The 18302-nt window shown below is 36.0% G+C and overlaps 1 protein-coding gene across 7 annotated transcripts in view; it reads left to right on the forward strand.

Annotated features, from left to right (window-relative positions):
• The window catches only part of DOP1A (DOP1 leucine zipper like protein A), a 68736-nt gene that overhangs the window by 22424 nt on the left and 28010 nt on the right, over positions 1-18302 (forward strand). For 6 of the 7 annotated variants that reach the window (XR_012653028.1, XR_012653029.1, XM_075046501.1 and 3 more), the window contains exons 8-16: positions 712-821; positions 2993-3101; positions 4800-4920; positions 5659-5778; positions 7119-7233; positions 8110-8343; positions 12099-12723; positions 15797-16071; positions 16744-16900. Coding sequence is in view for 5 of the 7 variants with exons in the window: in XM_075046501.1 (XP_074902602.1) it covers positions 712-821; positions 2993-3101; positions 4800-4920; positions 5659-5778; positions 7119-7233; positions 8110-8343; positions 12099-12723; positions 15797-16071; positions 16744-16900 (1866 nt within the window). In the remaining 2 variants the exon portion in view is untranslated. The remainder of the gene's footprint in view (positions 1-711; positions 822-2992; positions 3102-4799; positions 4921-5658; positions 5779-7118; positions 7234-8109; positions 8344-12098; positions 12724-15796; positions 16072-16743; positions 16901-18302) is intronic. The other variant, XM_075046503.1, reaches the window with a different exon arrangement.

An 18302-nucleotide genomic window follows, 5' to 3' on the forward strand; every position in this document is an offset into this window, starting at 1 on the left:
TTGGTTTAAGTTGCTGCTAAAGGGCATGTATCTTCTCAGGCTTTCATTCTATTTTTGTCAATTCAGAACAAAAACTGTGGAAAAGTCTTCTATGGAACAGAGTGATATCCTGACCGACTTCTTGATTTTTTATTTTTATTTTTTTCCTTAGGCCTATTTTTTGTAGAATAAAATATTTACTTGGTAAAAGAAAAGATACAAACTTACAAAACAAAGATCTGTCCCCTTCATGTAATTTTGAATTTAAATTATTGATTTTGTGTAATGTGACTGATAGTCTCTCTAAGTGCCTTGGTCATGTCAGCGTGTTTTGGTGATCATCTCTTTATATTTAAAATACTGAATTTTGTGTTCTCATAATAATATTAATATTGAAATGTTTTTGTGGGACAGGTTTCTTTGAAGATACTGTAGGACTATGTGGTTCGTGCAGTGTTTGTGAACATTTGTTTCTTTTGTACAAGAAGTAATTTGGTTTATAAATGTTGCATAAAACTAAAGTTTGTAAGTTGTGTGCAAACTGCTTGCATGGAAGTATCATTTAGTTTCCTGTATTAAACTCTATGAAATCATCTTTCTCTTGCCAACATTACTTGGACTTCATCTTGGTAAGTTATCAGTGCCAGTGTGTTGATTTCTAGTTTAAAGAAATTGGCAAAATTATTCTGTTAAGACAAGTATTCATTTGCCTTGTCTTTTGTTTGCTTGAAGGTTTTGATAACAATGGTGCCCTTATAGGACCCAGAAGTACAAGGCACAGCAATCCTGAGGAGCATGCCACTTACTATTTCAACACCTTCTCTAAGGAAATGTTAGTCCAGGTAGCTATACGATGTTTTATTGTCGCATATATCTTCGTAAATGGGTGCTGATCAAAGTTACTGTATCTTTTATCTTTTGACTTGCCATTTCAATGTGGCCATGTAACTTCTGTCTTTTTATGGTGTTGTGTCCTACTCTTCTAAAACTTCCTCAGTGGAAAAATGAAGACATGGGACAATGTGTTTGTTTAGGATAACAATATGATCAGGACAAATACTAGATTTGTCCCTCTTCCACTATGAATGTAGCACACATGGAAGATACTTGATTATGAGCCCAGTGCACTGGAGCCTGTTCTTTCGTAAAATGGAGTTGGAGAATTCTCTTCTACTTCTGTAGATAAGGAAACTTTTCTGTGTCTTGGGAATTGGAAAAATTTGATCAGATAGTATTTAGAAGGTCTGAGTAAGAAGAGTCTTCGTCCTCTCTAAGCAAGGGGGACATCTTTTCTGCTGTCCACTGGCAGTCGGGAATAGACGAGCAAATTGGCAGTCATACTATTTGAACCCTTAAAGCCTTGTTAAGTGAGCTGAGATCATCTGACCTCAGGAACTGTGCTCTCACAGTAATTAAAGTATACACATGTCTTTCAAGATGCTGTGAGTCTGATCTTGAAATCAGGAAGATATTTTATCATTAAGGCAAATTGATAAGGTCAGGATTTTTCTGTTATTCAGTCAGAATTGCGGTGCTATATATGGGAATGGGCATTACAATATTAGTAGCTGAGATAAGAATATTTAGCTTTTCACAACTTAAAGCTGATATCTAGCATAGAGCTAGCACTTTCAGTTTTACCTGCATGAGATCTGCTGTTCTGCTGATGAGGAAGAGACCCCAGAATTCCAGTGCAGCAAGCACCTCGTTGGCATTCTCTCACCCTTCTCTTGTCACCCTTCTGCCTCTCATGGCAGATGATTTGGAAATTATTCAAGTGTAGAGGAGAGACCTGAATGAGATACAGTTTGACATGTACCTTTTATACAAAATGTGGTGAGCTTTTAGCAACATTTAGGCATTTGTTAATAGATTGTGGTATTCCTTTTAAACTTGTCTATCTTTGTAGCTTAATCAGTCCTTAAAGCTTTTCTGTCTGAAAAGATTTAACAACAGTGTAGGGTTGATATAGTCCATTTTAATTTTTTTTATTTTTTTATTTTTTTGGTAGCAGGCACTACTGCTACAGCAGAATAGAGAGTGGCTGTTTTTTATAACAGAGATAATTCACTTGTTTTTTGCTTTAAAATTTTTTTACGGATGTTAAAATCAGTGGTTTGCTCTACATAACACAAATTGCATATGCCTTCTAAAACCATTTGCTGTCTTTTGAAAGACTTCAAAAGCATTTCTCCTTTCTGCCTTCTTCCCTAGCAGTCTCTTTGTTCTTTTATCCAGTCCACCCCCATCTTATTCATTGATACAATGTACTGAAAATTCTGACTTTCTAAAGGCATATTCAAGTACAGAAGACTTTTCTTTCAGGATACTGGCTGATAATACTTGGTTTATAGCAGATAGTGAGGTCAAACCTGTTTTCCTGCCTCTCTTCTTTCCCATCTCTCTTCTTTCTCTTCTTTGTCCTCCTTTTTAAGAAGCTCTAAAAGAAACTAGTTCTGACTCAGACAGCGAAGCCAGCCACAGAGAAAAGTAAGCAAAATCTGTGGCACTTTCATTGGACTTTTTTTAATTCTGCAGCTCATTCCCTAAACTGCTTCAGTGTAGAAACTCAGTCTTCCCATTTGTTTTGAAGTTGTCATTGCTTTCTACTCAACTTAGTCAAGAAAGTTTTCTGTCACATTGGTGGGTATTTCCTAGATGGACCGATTATTACTTAAGCCCTTAATATCTACATGCTTTACCTTCTCAAACAATTTCTTCATCACTTTTCATCTCTTCTCTTTTAATCTTCTGAAATTTTGAGTTGGTATCTGTTTATAATATTTTGTTTTGACTTTAAGTATATAAAACTTACCAAGTTCTGTTCCACAGAAATATTCTCATAGGCAAAATTGAGAGAATACTTAAGCATGGAGAGAATGAGCTGCAGTAAAATGAAATAGTGGTCTCCACTACTGAGAATTTTCCCTTTATATACAGCTTTTTTATTGCATCTTTCTTTAAAAAACTGTTTTCTGGTTTTGTTGTTGTTATATGCTTTTGGTCTTTGTAGGCAATGATTGGAATATTACAAGTTAATGGGCATGGAGAAGAAAGCACATTAATGCAAGACTTAAAGCCTTTTCGAATTCTTATCAGTTTGCTGGATAAGCCTGAACTAGGTAATTTTCATATTACTTAATATTATTTCTAGTCTTTAAATTGCTTTACATGGTTTTCCTTTGAGAATTTTTCTCTCTTGATAGTCAAATTGAAAAAACTGTTTTCTTAGTACTGGCAGGTTAGCTAGATTTCTTAGATCTTCCAAACTAATAATTTAATGTATTAATTATATTTACCTTTTACCAAGTGCAATTTCTTCTACTTCCAACATAGGAAATAGTAAATTAAAATCATAAAGAGAACTGACTCCATGTTGGAAGAAATGCAGATTGGATCTTTTCCATTTCTTTAATCAAATAGTAATTTTCACTATTTTAAATCTCAGCTGTTGCTTTTGGGAATAATCTGCTCTTTTTTCTAATATACACAGAGATAAGAGATATTAACAAGAAGACATTATTTTTCTTTTTTTTTTTCTTGGAAGAATTTATCCAGAGGAAGCCAGTATTTTTTTGGCTTTGTGGGTGACTTGTTTGGTGGGTTTTTTGGTGTTGTTTTTTTTTTCCTTAATTTTCCTTTTGCCTATTTTAAGTGTTCAAATGCACTTTTTAGCAGTTATCTGCAGAGGAGTATGGGACAAAAGTAGGTGAGGCAAAAGTATTTACAACAGTTAAGTGTTGAATATCTTGCCTTTTTCTTTGGAATAACGGTTTTGGAGGTGACTAAAAAGATCAAAATAATTTTTGAAGTCTATCCTAAGATTTGGGGATGGGATAATAAAAACGTAAAAATACAACAATTAAAGAGTACAACCTGAATGGAAGTGGTTAAGACAGACTGCAAAGAACAAAGTATCTGACAATAATTTGTCATCTTCCTGGTAATTTGTGATTTCTGGAGGTCAGTTTAAATTTTCAGAGCCAATGTGTATGTTAAGATTTCATGAAGTAAGCAGAGGTATGAGGATTCTTTCAGGAAACTGAGGTGGAAGAAGCTAATAGGATCTCTACTTAACTCAGTGAGCACACTTTCACTGAAGGCAGCTCAGTGAGGTTAGGAGAAAGCATGAAAAAGCAAAGGATATTTCAAGCAAAATCACTTTGTGAACTCCTTTCAAAATAAGTTTGGGTTTTTTTCTTCAAACTTGAGATTTAGGTCAAATCTGAAGGAGGTGCTATTTCAAAAAGTATCCTGCAGATTATATCTGGAATTAAAGAAAACATGCCTCAAATTAAAGGCAAAGGAAGGAAGATGCTCAAAATATTTAACCTCATATTTGCATTTAAATATTTGAGTATATTTTCCATATGATAACAGCATGACCTAGCTTATGGGTGGGTATTTGAAACTGGTTGAAAGCTACCTTTGATCAGGAATCCATGTAGTCCCATTTACATGTTACTGAGCTGACCTAATAATCCCTCAAAGAGACACGGTGTGTTGACATGAACAGGGGCTATACTGATGTGACTGCATAGCTTTTGAACTAGGTGTGTTTGTATCCAGCAGTCATTGTACACAAATTGTATGGGAAAAGAACTCTGCTTGTGCTTTGTATACTCCTGGGAATAGCAATTGCCTGTGTATTTCTGGAATGCAAAAAATCCTTCTGAAATTGAGGTGGTTTGTGAAATTGAACAGAAGCAATTTTATGGTTTCAGTGACCAAAGCTAGCTAACGATTTGGGTAGTTTTTAGATGTGGACTGTTAGTGGTACTATAATGCATAAGACTGTGATTGCTGGTATTTCTCCCTAGGCCCTGCGATCCTAGAGGATGTATTGATTGAAGTGTTTCGAACATTATATACACAGTGCAAAGCAGAACTGGAGCTTCAGGCAGAACCTTCTTTCAACAAAGACCACACACAGCTAAGCAGGTGAATAATGAGTATACTGTATTTTGTATTAAATAATATATCTTTCTGTTGTTGAAACCATGACTGTGAAGCCTGTGGGACTGTGACCTGGTTTCTTCATGATACAGGATCCATTGATATTAATTACAATTTCGGTGTTCAATGCAAAGGTCTGAAGGGCTATGGCTTTTTTTTTTTTTTTAAATATTAAGCATATGTTTTATTCTTTATCCATGACAAAAATGCTTGCTTGATACAGCTGGAAGTCAGTATGTCAATGGTATAGATTAGTTGTGGCATTCTTTACATCTGTGTTCTTGGGGGGAAAAAAAAAAAAAAAGTGGGCTGATGAGCTGTCTTCTAGAGTAAAAATGAAGAGTGCTACAAGACAGCCAGAGACAGGGATAAAAAGAGCTTCAAGATTTGAGTTGAATATCTTAAAACATGGGGAGAAGAGGGAAGTTCAAAGCTGGGGGGAGAAACAGCTGTAGGAATGATCATGGGAAAATGGATCTTTAAAAATATGGTTAGAAGACAAATACTGAAGAAAAGATAGAGAAGAAACCTAGCAACTGTGAAAAGACGTTGATATGAGGAGCCTGCCAATATACTGAGCCCTAGAGCAACAACCACTGTAGGGATGAGGGGAGGAAAATTTCTTAGTGTAAACTGGCAGTGGGTAAACTCACTGTGATGTGTAGTTACCTAACTCAGAAATGAAATGTAAAAATATAGAATGTTCTTTTTATTTTCTTTCAGCAAACTGAGAGAAAACAAGAAAACAGCAGAATTGATTAAAACTGCCAATCTTCTCTTTAATTCTTTTGAGCCTTATTATATGTGGGATTACATTGCTCGTTGGTTTGAAGAATGTTGTAGGTAGGTTATAATACTTAATCTCCGTGTGTGTAAAGTTGAAGTTGACTTTTGTTTCATCACCTTTTTTTCTTCAAAGAAGTTACTCTAATGTGATCATTTAGTCTGTAAGTCTTTTTCTTCCTCATCCCTTTAACTTTAATATTTTGGCCAATTTCAATCAGATGTGATTCGTGGTCTCAGCAGCTTGAGTTCTCACGAACTCAGTGTCTGGGTAAAATCAAAAGACAGAATTAGCACCTCCGCTGAAGGGAAAACTCCAGAGTGATCTCAAAGCTAGTTTATTTTGTTCTGTCTGTCCAGTACAGGATTACTCATTGGGTGTCTAGCAAACCCATCAGCTTTACCAAAAGTGGCTAGTGGAATATGTTATCTTTTGCACCGGTCTTTTAGGGAAGAAAAAGTGTGGGAGTCCTGTATGTAGCAAGGAGGGCTACGGGAGGGAACATAGTAAATAAGCAAGAACTGAAAATATTAATGGGAGGTAGGGGGACCAAAGGACCACCGGAGAGCAGGTGTTACTGCTGTTGCAAGGGATAGATGATGTAGGGATTTCAAATGAAATTTGTAGAAAATTTTTTTTCATTGCTTATGGAATAGCTTAATGATGTATTAAGGTATTTGGACACTAACTTGTCTATGAGCCCACAGTGTGCTGTCTTAAGTACTGAAAATGTGACACTGCCCTCACCACCTCCCCCAGCAAAATAAATGAATTGAAGAAACAAAATTTTATTCCTTTGTTCATATCCTTTGCTTGTAATATAGTCAGATTGCAACATGATTTCACAGGGGATTTGTGTTCTTACTTCACTCAGCACTAAAACTCATCAGATTATGAATTCTTGTCAATAGTAAAACAATGCAGTCAGCTGGAGTTGAAGCAGATGTTTAGAAGAGCTTGTTTTGTTTTCTTCTTGCACAGCTTTAAAGCTTCATGGGCCTTTTACTTCATTTTTGGTTGTCTTTATCTCAGGTGTTTAATGCCTTGGGTTTAGATCTCTTCAAAATTACTGTGCTTCCAGTAACGCTATCCCTTAATTCTATTATTGGTGCCCATGCTCATACTAGTAAATATTGCTGTATATGGTGGAGTCACAAATGCAATTTTTTGTAGCCTGCATTTCCTTATTTTATGAAGACTGGTTTACAGTGAAAGGCTGCTTGCTGCTTTTTCTGAAAGCATGCAATGGGGCCAAATGAGCTACTTAACAATAAAATGAGATTGATTATTTGTTTGTGGGGATTATCCCTGATGTGTACAGCTTTGCATTAAGTTACAGAAATGTTGTTAATGTGAGGGGGAGGGAAGAATATTGTAAAACCCTATTTGAATTTTGCAGGAGGACATTACATGCCAGACTTCAAACTGGGCCTGGAGGTGGTAGTGAGCAATCTGAGTTACCCCTGACAAATTTCTGCTTGTTAGTGGATTTTTTATTGGATATAGTTTCTTTGGTAAGAATTGCTTTTATTTATTGCTAATACTGGGATTCTGTATATTTACAGTCTACAGAAATACTATATCTGCTTTATTAATTGTTTTTCCTGAAAATATATTGCCATAAATTGGTGGACACCTTTAGGACACATTTTGGTTTTGTTGTATGATTCTTGATAAACTGGTTGGATATAACCAAAGTGGGTTTTATGGTGCTTATACCTGAAAATTTTTGTCTGTCCTCGACTTCTTTTCTCTAAAACTACACTGTATTTGTTACAAGTATAGTCTTTTGTAGTTTGATATGCTAGTTTAGGTATGCAGCTTTCTTTTAAGGCTCCTTTAAATGTCATGGTAAGATGTATCTTCTTTTTCTGTTGGCATTGCTTAATGTAGCAAAGACTGTTGGAACTGTTTTCTATACCTGTCTTTCCTCAATTCTTTGCTTTCTCATTTCAAAGCCTACTAGAAGTATGAGAGTGCTGTGTCAGGTATGGCAATCAGCCTGTTTTCCCTTTAGTTCTTAATAACTTGTTTATCTTTCATTCTTAAGATTTTATATTAAGGTTATTAAAATAATAGTAGTAGCATTCTTTAGCCTTATTATGTTTTGTAATGTGTTTGCTGTGTAATGAACAAGATGTAAAATTCTGAAAAAGAGCTAAATATATTTCTATTTGTTGCTTACCCAACTGTAAAGTTAATTTTGTGAATATTTTGTAAGTAAAGCATGTATTTCTTGTTCTTGGATATTAAGATATTAATTTTCCTTTTTCCATGTTCCACATGTTTAGAACACAGTTAAGCAAATGATAGGTAGCACTGTTACAGAAAATAACTTTCAGGGTGGAATCTGGTGTTACAACTAATGAGTTTTGCTATTACTTTGTTAGGAGACTTATATCGAAATACAGACAGAGCACTTGCCTCAGCTGTTGCTCAGGATGATTTCTGCGTTGACGAGCCATCTTCATACATTGCACTTGTCTGAGCTTACTGATTCTCTCAGACTCTGCTCGAAGATCCTTAGTAAGGTTCAACCTCCACTGCTATCTGCTGGTACAGATGGTATCCTGCAGCTTCCTAGTGGACACAGCAGCTCCATCAAAGAATGGGAAAATAAAAAGGTAACTAATTATGTTTTGCAGCATCTTGGAAAAATTATTTTTCTGTGGAAAGGAAAAGTGGGCTTTCTACTTTTGTGCAGAACCACCTACAAGTCTTTGATTAGATTTAGTTTAATATACAATAATACATGTGAAACTTGGATCATCAAAAGAAATTACAGTTGTGCACTTCATTGTGGTAAAAGGTCTTGATTCTTAAGGATTTTTATCTAGATTTAATATTATACATGTATAAATCGCATCAGAATCAGGGCCTGAGGATGAACTAATCAGCTAAGGTTTGAAGTTGTAATGCACTTCAGGAGTCTTATGTAGAATAACTGGACTCAAAAGAATTCTCCATTTTGGTTACTTATTAGGCATATGTAAATTCTCCTCTCACCCAGTTTATGTGCATCAGATTAATACCTATCAGTTATTTTACTGTCACTGTTAAGTTCTTAGAATCATTTAATAAAGAAATAGAAGAAACAAACCAGCCTGCAGCATTTTCTCTTTCTCTTTCACATTGTCTAGTTTGGTCTACACAACCATGGCTCTGTAAGGTGTAAGTGACATGCCTTGAAATCCTTGTTCTCCAGCTGAAGAAGCTAGAGGAACATCATAGAATAATTTAGGTTGGAAGTGACAGTTGCAGGTCACTGCTCAAAGCAGGTCTGATTTCAAAGTTAGATTCTACTTTAAAGCTAGGTCAGGTCACTCAGCATCATATCCAGCTTAGTTTTGAGTAACTCCAAGGGTGAAGATTCTACAAGTTCTCTGTACAGCTTGTTTGCAGTGTGTTATTTGATCAGAATTTCCATTGTTGCAGCTTGTGTTCGTTGCCTCTTGTTCTTTCACTGTGGATTTCTGAGCATGCCTCCATCTTTTTAACTATGTAATGGAAAGTCATAGACAGCAATAAAGACACTTTTTCCCCCTCCACAATTTAGCATTCTTTTTCTTAAGACTGAACAAATCCAACTCTGAGCTTTCCTTTCATGTCGGGTGCTCCTGTGGTGGCCCTCCACTGGACTCTACTCAATACTTCAATGTTCGTTTCGTACTAATGAGTGCAAACTTGGACACAGTGTTCCAGATGTGGTCTTTAACCTGCTGAGCAGAGGGGACTGATCACTTCTCTTGACTTGCTGGCTATACTTTTGCTGATACGGTCCTGTGTGTCATTGGCCTTCTTTACCGGAAGAGTCCACTGCTGGCTCATGTTTATGTTGTCCATTAGGACTCCAACATCCTTTATGCAGGATCCTATCCTTAGTCTTTTTAGCCAGCTGATACCTTCCTGTTCTTGTTCTTTTGCTGCCTTTTTTTTTTTTTTTTTAATAAAGCCTGTTTCTATTGAATGTTGCCCTTTGAACGCTCAGTGGCCTTTTTCTTTCAACTACAACTGACTCATATGTGACCATGGCTTCTGTTAAGAGATAGAGTGACATTAATTACCATGTTTGTGATCTCTTTTATGTTGTATTTTATAAGACAGGGTCACCCTTTAGGTGTTTCCAAGTTTTTTGGTATATATTAACACAGGATACAGTGAAAGCTATCTCAAATTTTCATTTTCATTCTTACTCCATCTCTGGTAAATCTAGATGCAATTCACCATTTATAATGGTGTCTCTGTTTTTATTCATGACAAAGTTATTCAGATTTTTAGATTATTCTCAAATTCTGTATTTAAGACAGCTAGTGATTAGGATGTCAGATAGCAAGACAACTTCTGGGCTTGTTAGATCTTGGGCAACATCTGCCATCACTGGTAAGACAGCTAAATGAGAAGTATGTGGACATGTTCTTTCCCTGCATTTACTCCCACTGATCCATGGATTTTGTTTAAGTTGTGTCCTGGTTTCAGCTGGGATAGAGTTAATTTTCTTTCTAGTAGCTGGTACAGTGTTGTGTTTTGGGTTCAGGATGAGGAGAATGTTGATAGCACACTGATGTTTTCAGTTGTTGTTGTCTGGTGTTTAGACTAAGTCAAGGATTTTTCAGCTTCTCATGCCCAGCCAGCAAGAAGGCTGGAGGGGCACAAGAAGTTGGGAGGGGACACAGCCAGGACAGCTGACCCCAACTGGCCAAAGGGATATTCCATATCATGTGATGTCACATCTAGTATCAAAACTGGGGGGAGTTGGTGGGGAGGGGGTGGCTCGGGAGCTAACTGGGCACCAGTTGGCAGGTGGTGAGCAATTGCATTGTGCATCACTCTTTTTCTATATTCCAATCCTTTTATTAATATTGCCATTTTATTATTGTTATTATCATTATTAGTTTCTTCCTTTCTGTTCTACTAAACTGTTCTTACCTCAACCCATGAGTTTTACCTTTTTCCTTCGCGATTTTCTCCCCCATCCCTCTGGGTGGAGGGGGGGTGAGTGAGCGGCTGTGTGGTGCTTAGTTACTGGCTGGGCTTAAACCACGACAAGTTGTTTCTCATTCTCACCAGGACGCAGAGACTGTGCTACCAGTTACCAACAAGACTACAGGGGGTTAGAGCAGCCCAGAAAGCCGCTATGGGTTCTTTTTGAATAGAAATCATTCGTCAGATTTGTGCATATTCTGAACTGATAAGGAATTAAGGCACACGATGAGTCATGAAGAACTGTTGTTGCTGGAACAACCATTCTTTCTTGTTTCTAGGAGATGGTGTTTTTTTTTCTTTCTAGTTGCAAATAGTTAGTAGTTCTTAAAATGAAAGTTTATTTCTTCTTTTATAATTATAACTTTGTATTCGAAAGAAATCCTCAACTTCCAAATCTCAGGATTAGTATACAAAAAGAAAGATGCTAGTTAAAGTTGTACCATATATACATCTATGAATTAAGATTCCATCCACATTTAGTAGACAATTTCTTAAGTCAAAGAATATAAATTTTATTGAGAAATTGATCTGGCTTTATTAGTATAAATGTGGAAGGGGGAAAAATGTTTTTAGTTTATGAAAGATTTTATTCTTCATTTATAGCTCCACAGTTCACTTTAAGGTGTTTTGACAACTTACAGTTGTAACATTAAATGACACTGATCCTGCCTTCCTAATGAGACAAAACTTTAATAATTGTGGTTCTTCTATTAGTAGTACATCTAGTTATTAGGTTAAAATAATTTAATGTGGTTATTTACTTGTACAGTGGGAACTTCAAAAGTGTGATCAGAGAATTGTATACTTTTTCCTATTCTCTCAAGTATTCCTGTTCTTGGCTGACATCTTCTTTTTGTCTCCTTTGCCTGCAGGCATTTTTTACTCCTTTATGACTGCAGCGGTTTCTGATTAACAGATAAATACCTTGTCCTTTTTTAGAACATGCTAAAATCTAAAGTATTAAAAGAATCTTGCTAGCTTAAAGTGACCATAAGCAACATAGTTCAATGTCCTGCTTCCTGCTGGAAGTGAGAGGTTTTCTTTGATGTATGAATATTTTAGTTTATGGTGCTGTATAAATTAATAATACCTGTGCCTATGCATTTCAGCAGTCTTTCATAAAAAATAGACACGATTATGATATGAAGAAAATGTTAAAAGCAGTAATATTTTAAGTATTTTACTTGATAAACAGGTTTTTTTTTTTTTTTAGTTAGCTTCGTCTGGCAAGTTTACTGAAACACCAAACATAATTTTGCATAAAATACATTTATATGAATAGATTTAAAACTGTGGAATAGAATTGTTACTTTCAAATGGAGAAGCAAATAAATATTTTCTCTCTAGAACCTGAATCACCCATTTTGAACAATCATTAAACTTTTATCTCACTCAGGTGCCATCAGTCTCACTTGAAAATCCTAATGAAGTGTTTGAAGATGGTGAAAATCCTCCAAGCAGTCGATCATCAGAAAGTGGGTTCACTGAGTTTGTACAATACCAGGCAGATACAACTGATGACATTGATAGAGCACTGAATGAAGGTCACAGTGCACCGGGCATTCCTATTATTGGTAGCACATCCTCAGAGACCGAGACAGCATCAACTGTAGGATCTGAGGAAACCATTGTACAGCCTCCTTCCATGATGACACAGGGGACAGCAACTCGAAGTGGGAAAACGATCCAAAAGACTGCAATGCAGTGCTGTTTGGAGTATGTCCAGCAGTTTTTAACTAGATTTATCAACCTGTATATCATTCAGAGTAATTCCTTGTCTCAGCCCTTAGGGGCAGAGCTTCCAGTAGACCCCACTAGAGAGCAAGGACAGACCACAAAATGGGACAGAGAATCACAAGTTGATGCTAAGGTGAAGAAAACAAACAAGAAAAAAACACCGAAAGAATACCTTCCTGCCTTCATTGCTGCTTGTCAGCTGTATCTTGAATGTTCAAGCTTTCCTGTTTACATTGCTGAAGGAAACCGTACTTCGGAATTACATCCTGGGAAGCCTGAAGTTGGTAAGCTGCACTCTTCTTTGTTGTTTGCTTTTAAAATATTAATTTTTTTTTTCCCACAAAAAAATTATAAGTAATTGTGTTCATTCTTTGTGTGTGTTACTGTTTGCTGTTGCTCTCAGAAATGGAAGTTTCCTTCTGTATCAATTGGTTTGCTTTTTGGAAACTAAACTACTTCCTCATAGATTTTAAGAATATTGCTGGCATGGGATTTGACACTAATTAATATTGGGGTGACAAATATAAATTATGCAAACTGAACCTTGAGAGTAGAATCTAAATTTTCAGATGTTCCTTTTTACTGTATGGATCCAAAATGTTTTCTTTGTCATATTTTGTAATAGCCACACCGGACATCAAGTATGTTTTTAGCTTCATTTTAGCAATTTTGGATTGATGTGCACATAGATCACTTTGTGCAATACATGGAAATTATAAACTGCTGTCCAATAAAAATCATACCAGATAAGAAATTAATTAATTTAACTCTGCTCCTGTTAAAGGAACAGCTCTCACAAACAATTCATCTAGCTACAGTTGCATTAGAAAACAAAATAAAAATGGTGGGTTTGTGAAGTGTGAATATGTTCACTTATCAGTGAACACATTCAGATACAGATACAGAAATGTGCTTAAAATGTTGACAGTTCTGGATTACTGTAAAATGTGACATTTTAGATGGACATTCCTTTTTACAGTTTGTAAAGTCTTCAATTTACAGTTCTAATTTTGGTTCCACTGCCTGTCTGTAGCTTGAGAGTTGCTGCCTTAAAATGGTATCATAGTAGATATGCTTGGAGCATGCAAGAAATAGTTATAATAATTTTGGCTACTGCCAGTCTTCTGTGATTTTATTTTTTCTAGGAAACTTCATGCATGGTTGCAGTTTTTTGTTCTTATCCACAACTTTCAAAATCTATTAAAAGGGTAAGCGGTAGGCACTGCTTGGAGATGAACAGTTTTTTTGGCTTTTGGAAACAAGCACGTTGATTTAACATGACTACTGCTTCTATTCCTGTAGTCTTTAAGATATGGTGTATATGTCTTCATTATACAGCCAGGAGCAGAGCTGACTTTGTGACATCCAGACATATCAAATACTCATGTCAGTTGAAGGCAGCTTGGATACAGCTGTTTATTGATTAAGGCTATTGCAATGCTAAAGGGATGCTACCTTTTGTAAAAGACCTAGCACAGGATATTTGTCTTCTATAGCATGACCCTGAAAAATATGGGGGTTTTTTATTTATTTATTTATTTTTTCCAAATACTAGCAGCCTACAAATGAGTCTTGTGGCAGAAGACTAAAAATACTTAAAAAATCAGCTGTTTGCTTATTACTTTTCTGTGGATATAGCACTTCTGATTATCGCTGCCTTGTAAACTCTAAAGCAGAAAGCCGGTAGAGCTTGAATAGTATGTGCCTCATATGAAGGCAGTGATTCTAGGAATCCTTTCCACTTTGTTAAATGTCTTGGATTTGCGTCGCTTGTTCATCATCTGGACCTTCCCATTTGTGGTGTTGCATTTGCAGTCTATTAAACAGTGTGACTTTGAGGAATAAACATAAATTATAGGTGGTTGAAATCAACGGGAAGGATTTTGTTTCGTATGTAAACATCTGTTTTACAAAATGGCAGGGTGGACAGGAATAGTGTTGGGAATGGGGCTGCATAACAGTCCCAGGAGCCCTGCTTCCCATAACCGAGAATGCCAGCGGAACAGAGAATGGAGAATGGGAGAAGGTAGTTACCATAATTCGCACACCAGCATTTTCTTCATCTGTTGATACATTTTTCTACTGCAGAAGAGGCTGTTGTTATTGAAGCGTTTCTAAATTTGGAACATGTTTTTGATGGGTTGCAGTAGTGATGTGACCAATTGCCTTTAATCAATGGGGAGAGTCATCAGTCTGTTTATTTGAAGGAGACCAAATTAATCTGATGTTGATAGAACATAATTGTGCTTAAATTTTGCTGTACGCTTAATTTCTCAGATAAATGTGTGGTATTTTTAATTGAAGAAATTAAAAAGGGAACTGAGTCAAGCTCAGAATAATGTTTATATCTGTAAACTCTGGAACATTATGTGGAATTGTTAGGTATATTTAGGCTCTAATTTACATTGCAAAATTAACTGTTATGGATATAAATTAGAAATTGCATCGTCCTTCTCTTAATTCTAAACAGATGCTGTATTTGTGCCTATTAAATAACACTTCTGTGCTTGTGTCTGATTCTAGAAGCATTTACCTGTTTTAGGAACACGATCAGTAGGGTCCTTTTGAAGTTTTTATGAAAAATTACTTTGGTACCTCTAAAATAAAAGAGTGCATTATTCACTTGGAGAGTTGACTCTGAACTTCAGAGAAGGACACTTGCATTATCAGGCCAGTGTATGGTATTAAGTGAGGGGGTGGTAAGAAGGGGAAAACAACTCCCTACAGTGAAAGCACAGTATGATCTAATAGGATCAAGTTTCTTCCACCCAAAACATCACTTTTCACAGATACTTTTAAAGTGTTACCAGGAAAACCTCTATTTTTTTTTTGTCAGTTTAAACTTAGCTTAAATATATAAATAATATATGTAAATAATTCTGTATGTATATTATAATATCTATATAATATAACATATATAATATTGTTACGTATATATAAAATACTACAGAATTATTCCAGACTACAAACTACAATGTTAAGATTTGATTGGTGGTCAAGAATCTCCTGAAGAAGGAAAGTGACTGAAAGGATGTGCAAACTACTAAAAGTCCAGTTTTGTCTAAAACATGAAATTGCATGGATGCATTTCCATAAAACTTATTTTTCAAATTTTCCTATTTATTTTTGCTTACTAAAAGTTTGAAGTGATACAGTATTGCATTCTTAATTAGATTAAAGACAGAGATACATCAAGAAGTATCTTTCTCCTGCATACATTTTCCTAAACCCATACAATAGGCAGGTTGAAATGTGAAAGAAAAAGGACAATTGTGCGTATGGTTATGAGATATAAGAGGAAAAATACATAATATTTAAAACTGTTAAATGAATGTATAATTGTGATTTTTATTTCAGACTGTGAACAAGTACAGCCTCCACTGTGGCTACAGACTTTAATGAATGCTTGCAAACAAGCAAGCGATTTCAGTGTTCAGGGTGTTACTATTTCCCTTGTGATGGACTTGGTTGGATTGACTCAATCAGTTGCTCTTGTCACTGGAGAAAATCTGAACAGTGTGGAAACTGCTCAGCCTCTTAGCCCTAACCAAGGAAGAGTGGCTGTGGTCATCAGACCTCCTCTTACTCAAGGCAATCTGAGATATATGGCTGAAAAGACAGATTTCTTCAAGGTATAATGCAGTATCTCATTGCTGTTTTCTTTATAGACTTCTTTTCCTGGCTTGTAAAGACTGACGGTCTTGGCCACTTACCATCCTTGGTATGGTAAACCAAATTTTCTTGCTGAGCATTTTGATAACAGTTGTAACCTGTGTCAGACTCTACATGAAAATACATAGTGAGTTTTCCCACTGTGATTGTCTTACCGCTTGGGTGAAAATCCTTGTTTGAATGAATATTTATAAAATATAAATAAAACCTGATTGAATAGCATCATTAATTAGTAAAGGTATGAAACGGAGATGTGCATAATGTAGGACTCTGGTAAACCACAATCTCTGCATTTGTGTAATTTATGTAAGAAACCATTTACAAAAGATAATCATCAGCAGGGTATATTACATAGTTAATTATATTTCAATGAAAATTTATTTCTGGAGGTTTCTGTGAGTTCTGACTCCTAACAGGAATTTTTAATGTAGTAAGTTACTGCAATACTTCAAACAGTTTCTTATGTTCTTATGAACAAAAAAGAATAGTTTTATAGATTGCCTGCTGGTCATATTGTGTCCTCAGATGTAATGTCTCTCATCATTGCATAGAGCTCAATGTAGTCTAAAGCAAAATAAGGCACGATACTCATTCACTTGTGTCTCTTGCAACTTTTATTTTCATGTACAAAGCATATAGCTTTAACGCTTTGGGACCAGTTGGGTGATGGAACTCCTCAGCATCATCAGAAGAGTGTGGAGCTCTTCTACCAGCTGCACAACCTCGTTCCATCTTCTAGCATTTGTGAAGATGTTATTAGTCAGCAGCTGACTCACAGAGACAAGGCAAGTTGTTCATGTATTTACTGAAAGATGAGTTAAGTATATAACTATAGAAATATACTTAGAAAAAGGATGTGGTGCCTCAGAGGAGGGCATAAATAACTTCAATATTGAAAAAATGTTGCCTTACATTGATTGTTTCAAACATTAAAAATACTCTTTTCTTTTACTTGCATGCAGAACATCAGATTTGTCCAGCCTCTGACACTGCCACCCTATTTCCTATATTCCCACTCAGAGGAAACCTTAACCCTACGTCTGTAGTAGTTGAACCCTGTTTTCATGACGTTTTGGTGTTTCACAAACCTATGAAAAGTGTTTGTAATGGTAGTAATTGAATACAGATTTTTTTTAGATTCCACTCCAATTGTCATAACCACTCTTCTTTCCCTGTACAGCTCCATCAAATTTAAGCATACTTTGTTTTGCTGTGTCCTAACCAACTGTGGTTCAGTCCTCTGGTGTGCTCCCTCCTACTTCATCTAATTCTTGCATCTTCTCTAACAATCTGTCCTAATATGGCATCTAGACTTTCTGCTTCCTTTCCTCCACAGAACTTGGAGAAGGAGCAACAGCCATGTTATTGTCATCACCATGTCTCTGCTTTTATTGATACTGGGGTTGGATTGTTTCTTTAAGAGAGTCATGTGTGGTCCCCTTTATCTTTCTATCCTCTTGCTTTCTCTTTTCTCTCTGTCTCAGTTGTGGTGTCCTTACTGCCTTTCTTTTTGTGTCACCACCTTCTTTTTACAGTTTGAGATCTGTTTTCAATTCTATTCCCTTTTGGTGAGACACAACCTTATGAGTCCGCTGTATTTGATATTATTAATTTGCTTCTTCAGCCTTAATTCCCTTTCTCTTTTAAGCAGCACTGAATTGTGTTTTGTTTGGTGGGTTTGTTTTTTTTTTTTCCTTTCTGACAATTTTTATATGTTATTTGATCCTGGCTCTTCTTGTAAGAGTTAATGTAAATATAAGACAAACAAGCAGCTTGTAATTGATAAGATTTGATTTTATTTCCAGGTCCCAAGAGCTGTGCTATGTATTTCTGAGCTCCATCTTCTGACAATTGTCTCGGTTAATTGTTTCTAGATAAAGTGTTTCTGTGAGATTATTTTCCCCTGTTGGGAAGTGGAGGAATTGCAGTCACTAGATACTTCTGATGAAGAGGCTTCTGTACAATTCTTCTCCAGTCTCATGTGGCCCTTCTCTAGCTATTTGTTGTTAAGATTTGAATTCTGACTGTTTCTGCCATGTTTGCCAGTTCTAGAGGGCAACTAATAAACTGCTCTAACAGTAATTGCCAGTTTCTGTGCATCTCTGTCTTTGTGGGAAATGTGCTTCCCTATCTGCTCTGACTGACATGGCAGCTGGGTTGCGAGTTGTCTGTGCATTTCTTTGCAGTATGT

The sequence above is a fragment of the Buteo buteo genome, chromosome 15 (assembly GCF_964188355.1).
Source record: "Buteo buteo chromosome 15, bButBut1.hap1.1, whole genome shotgun sequence".
NCBI lineage: Eukaryota > Metazoa > Chordata > Aves > Accipitriformes > Accipitridae > Buteo > Buteo buteo.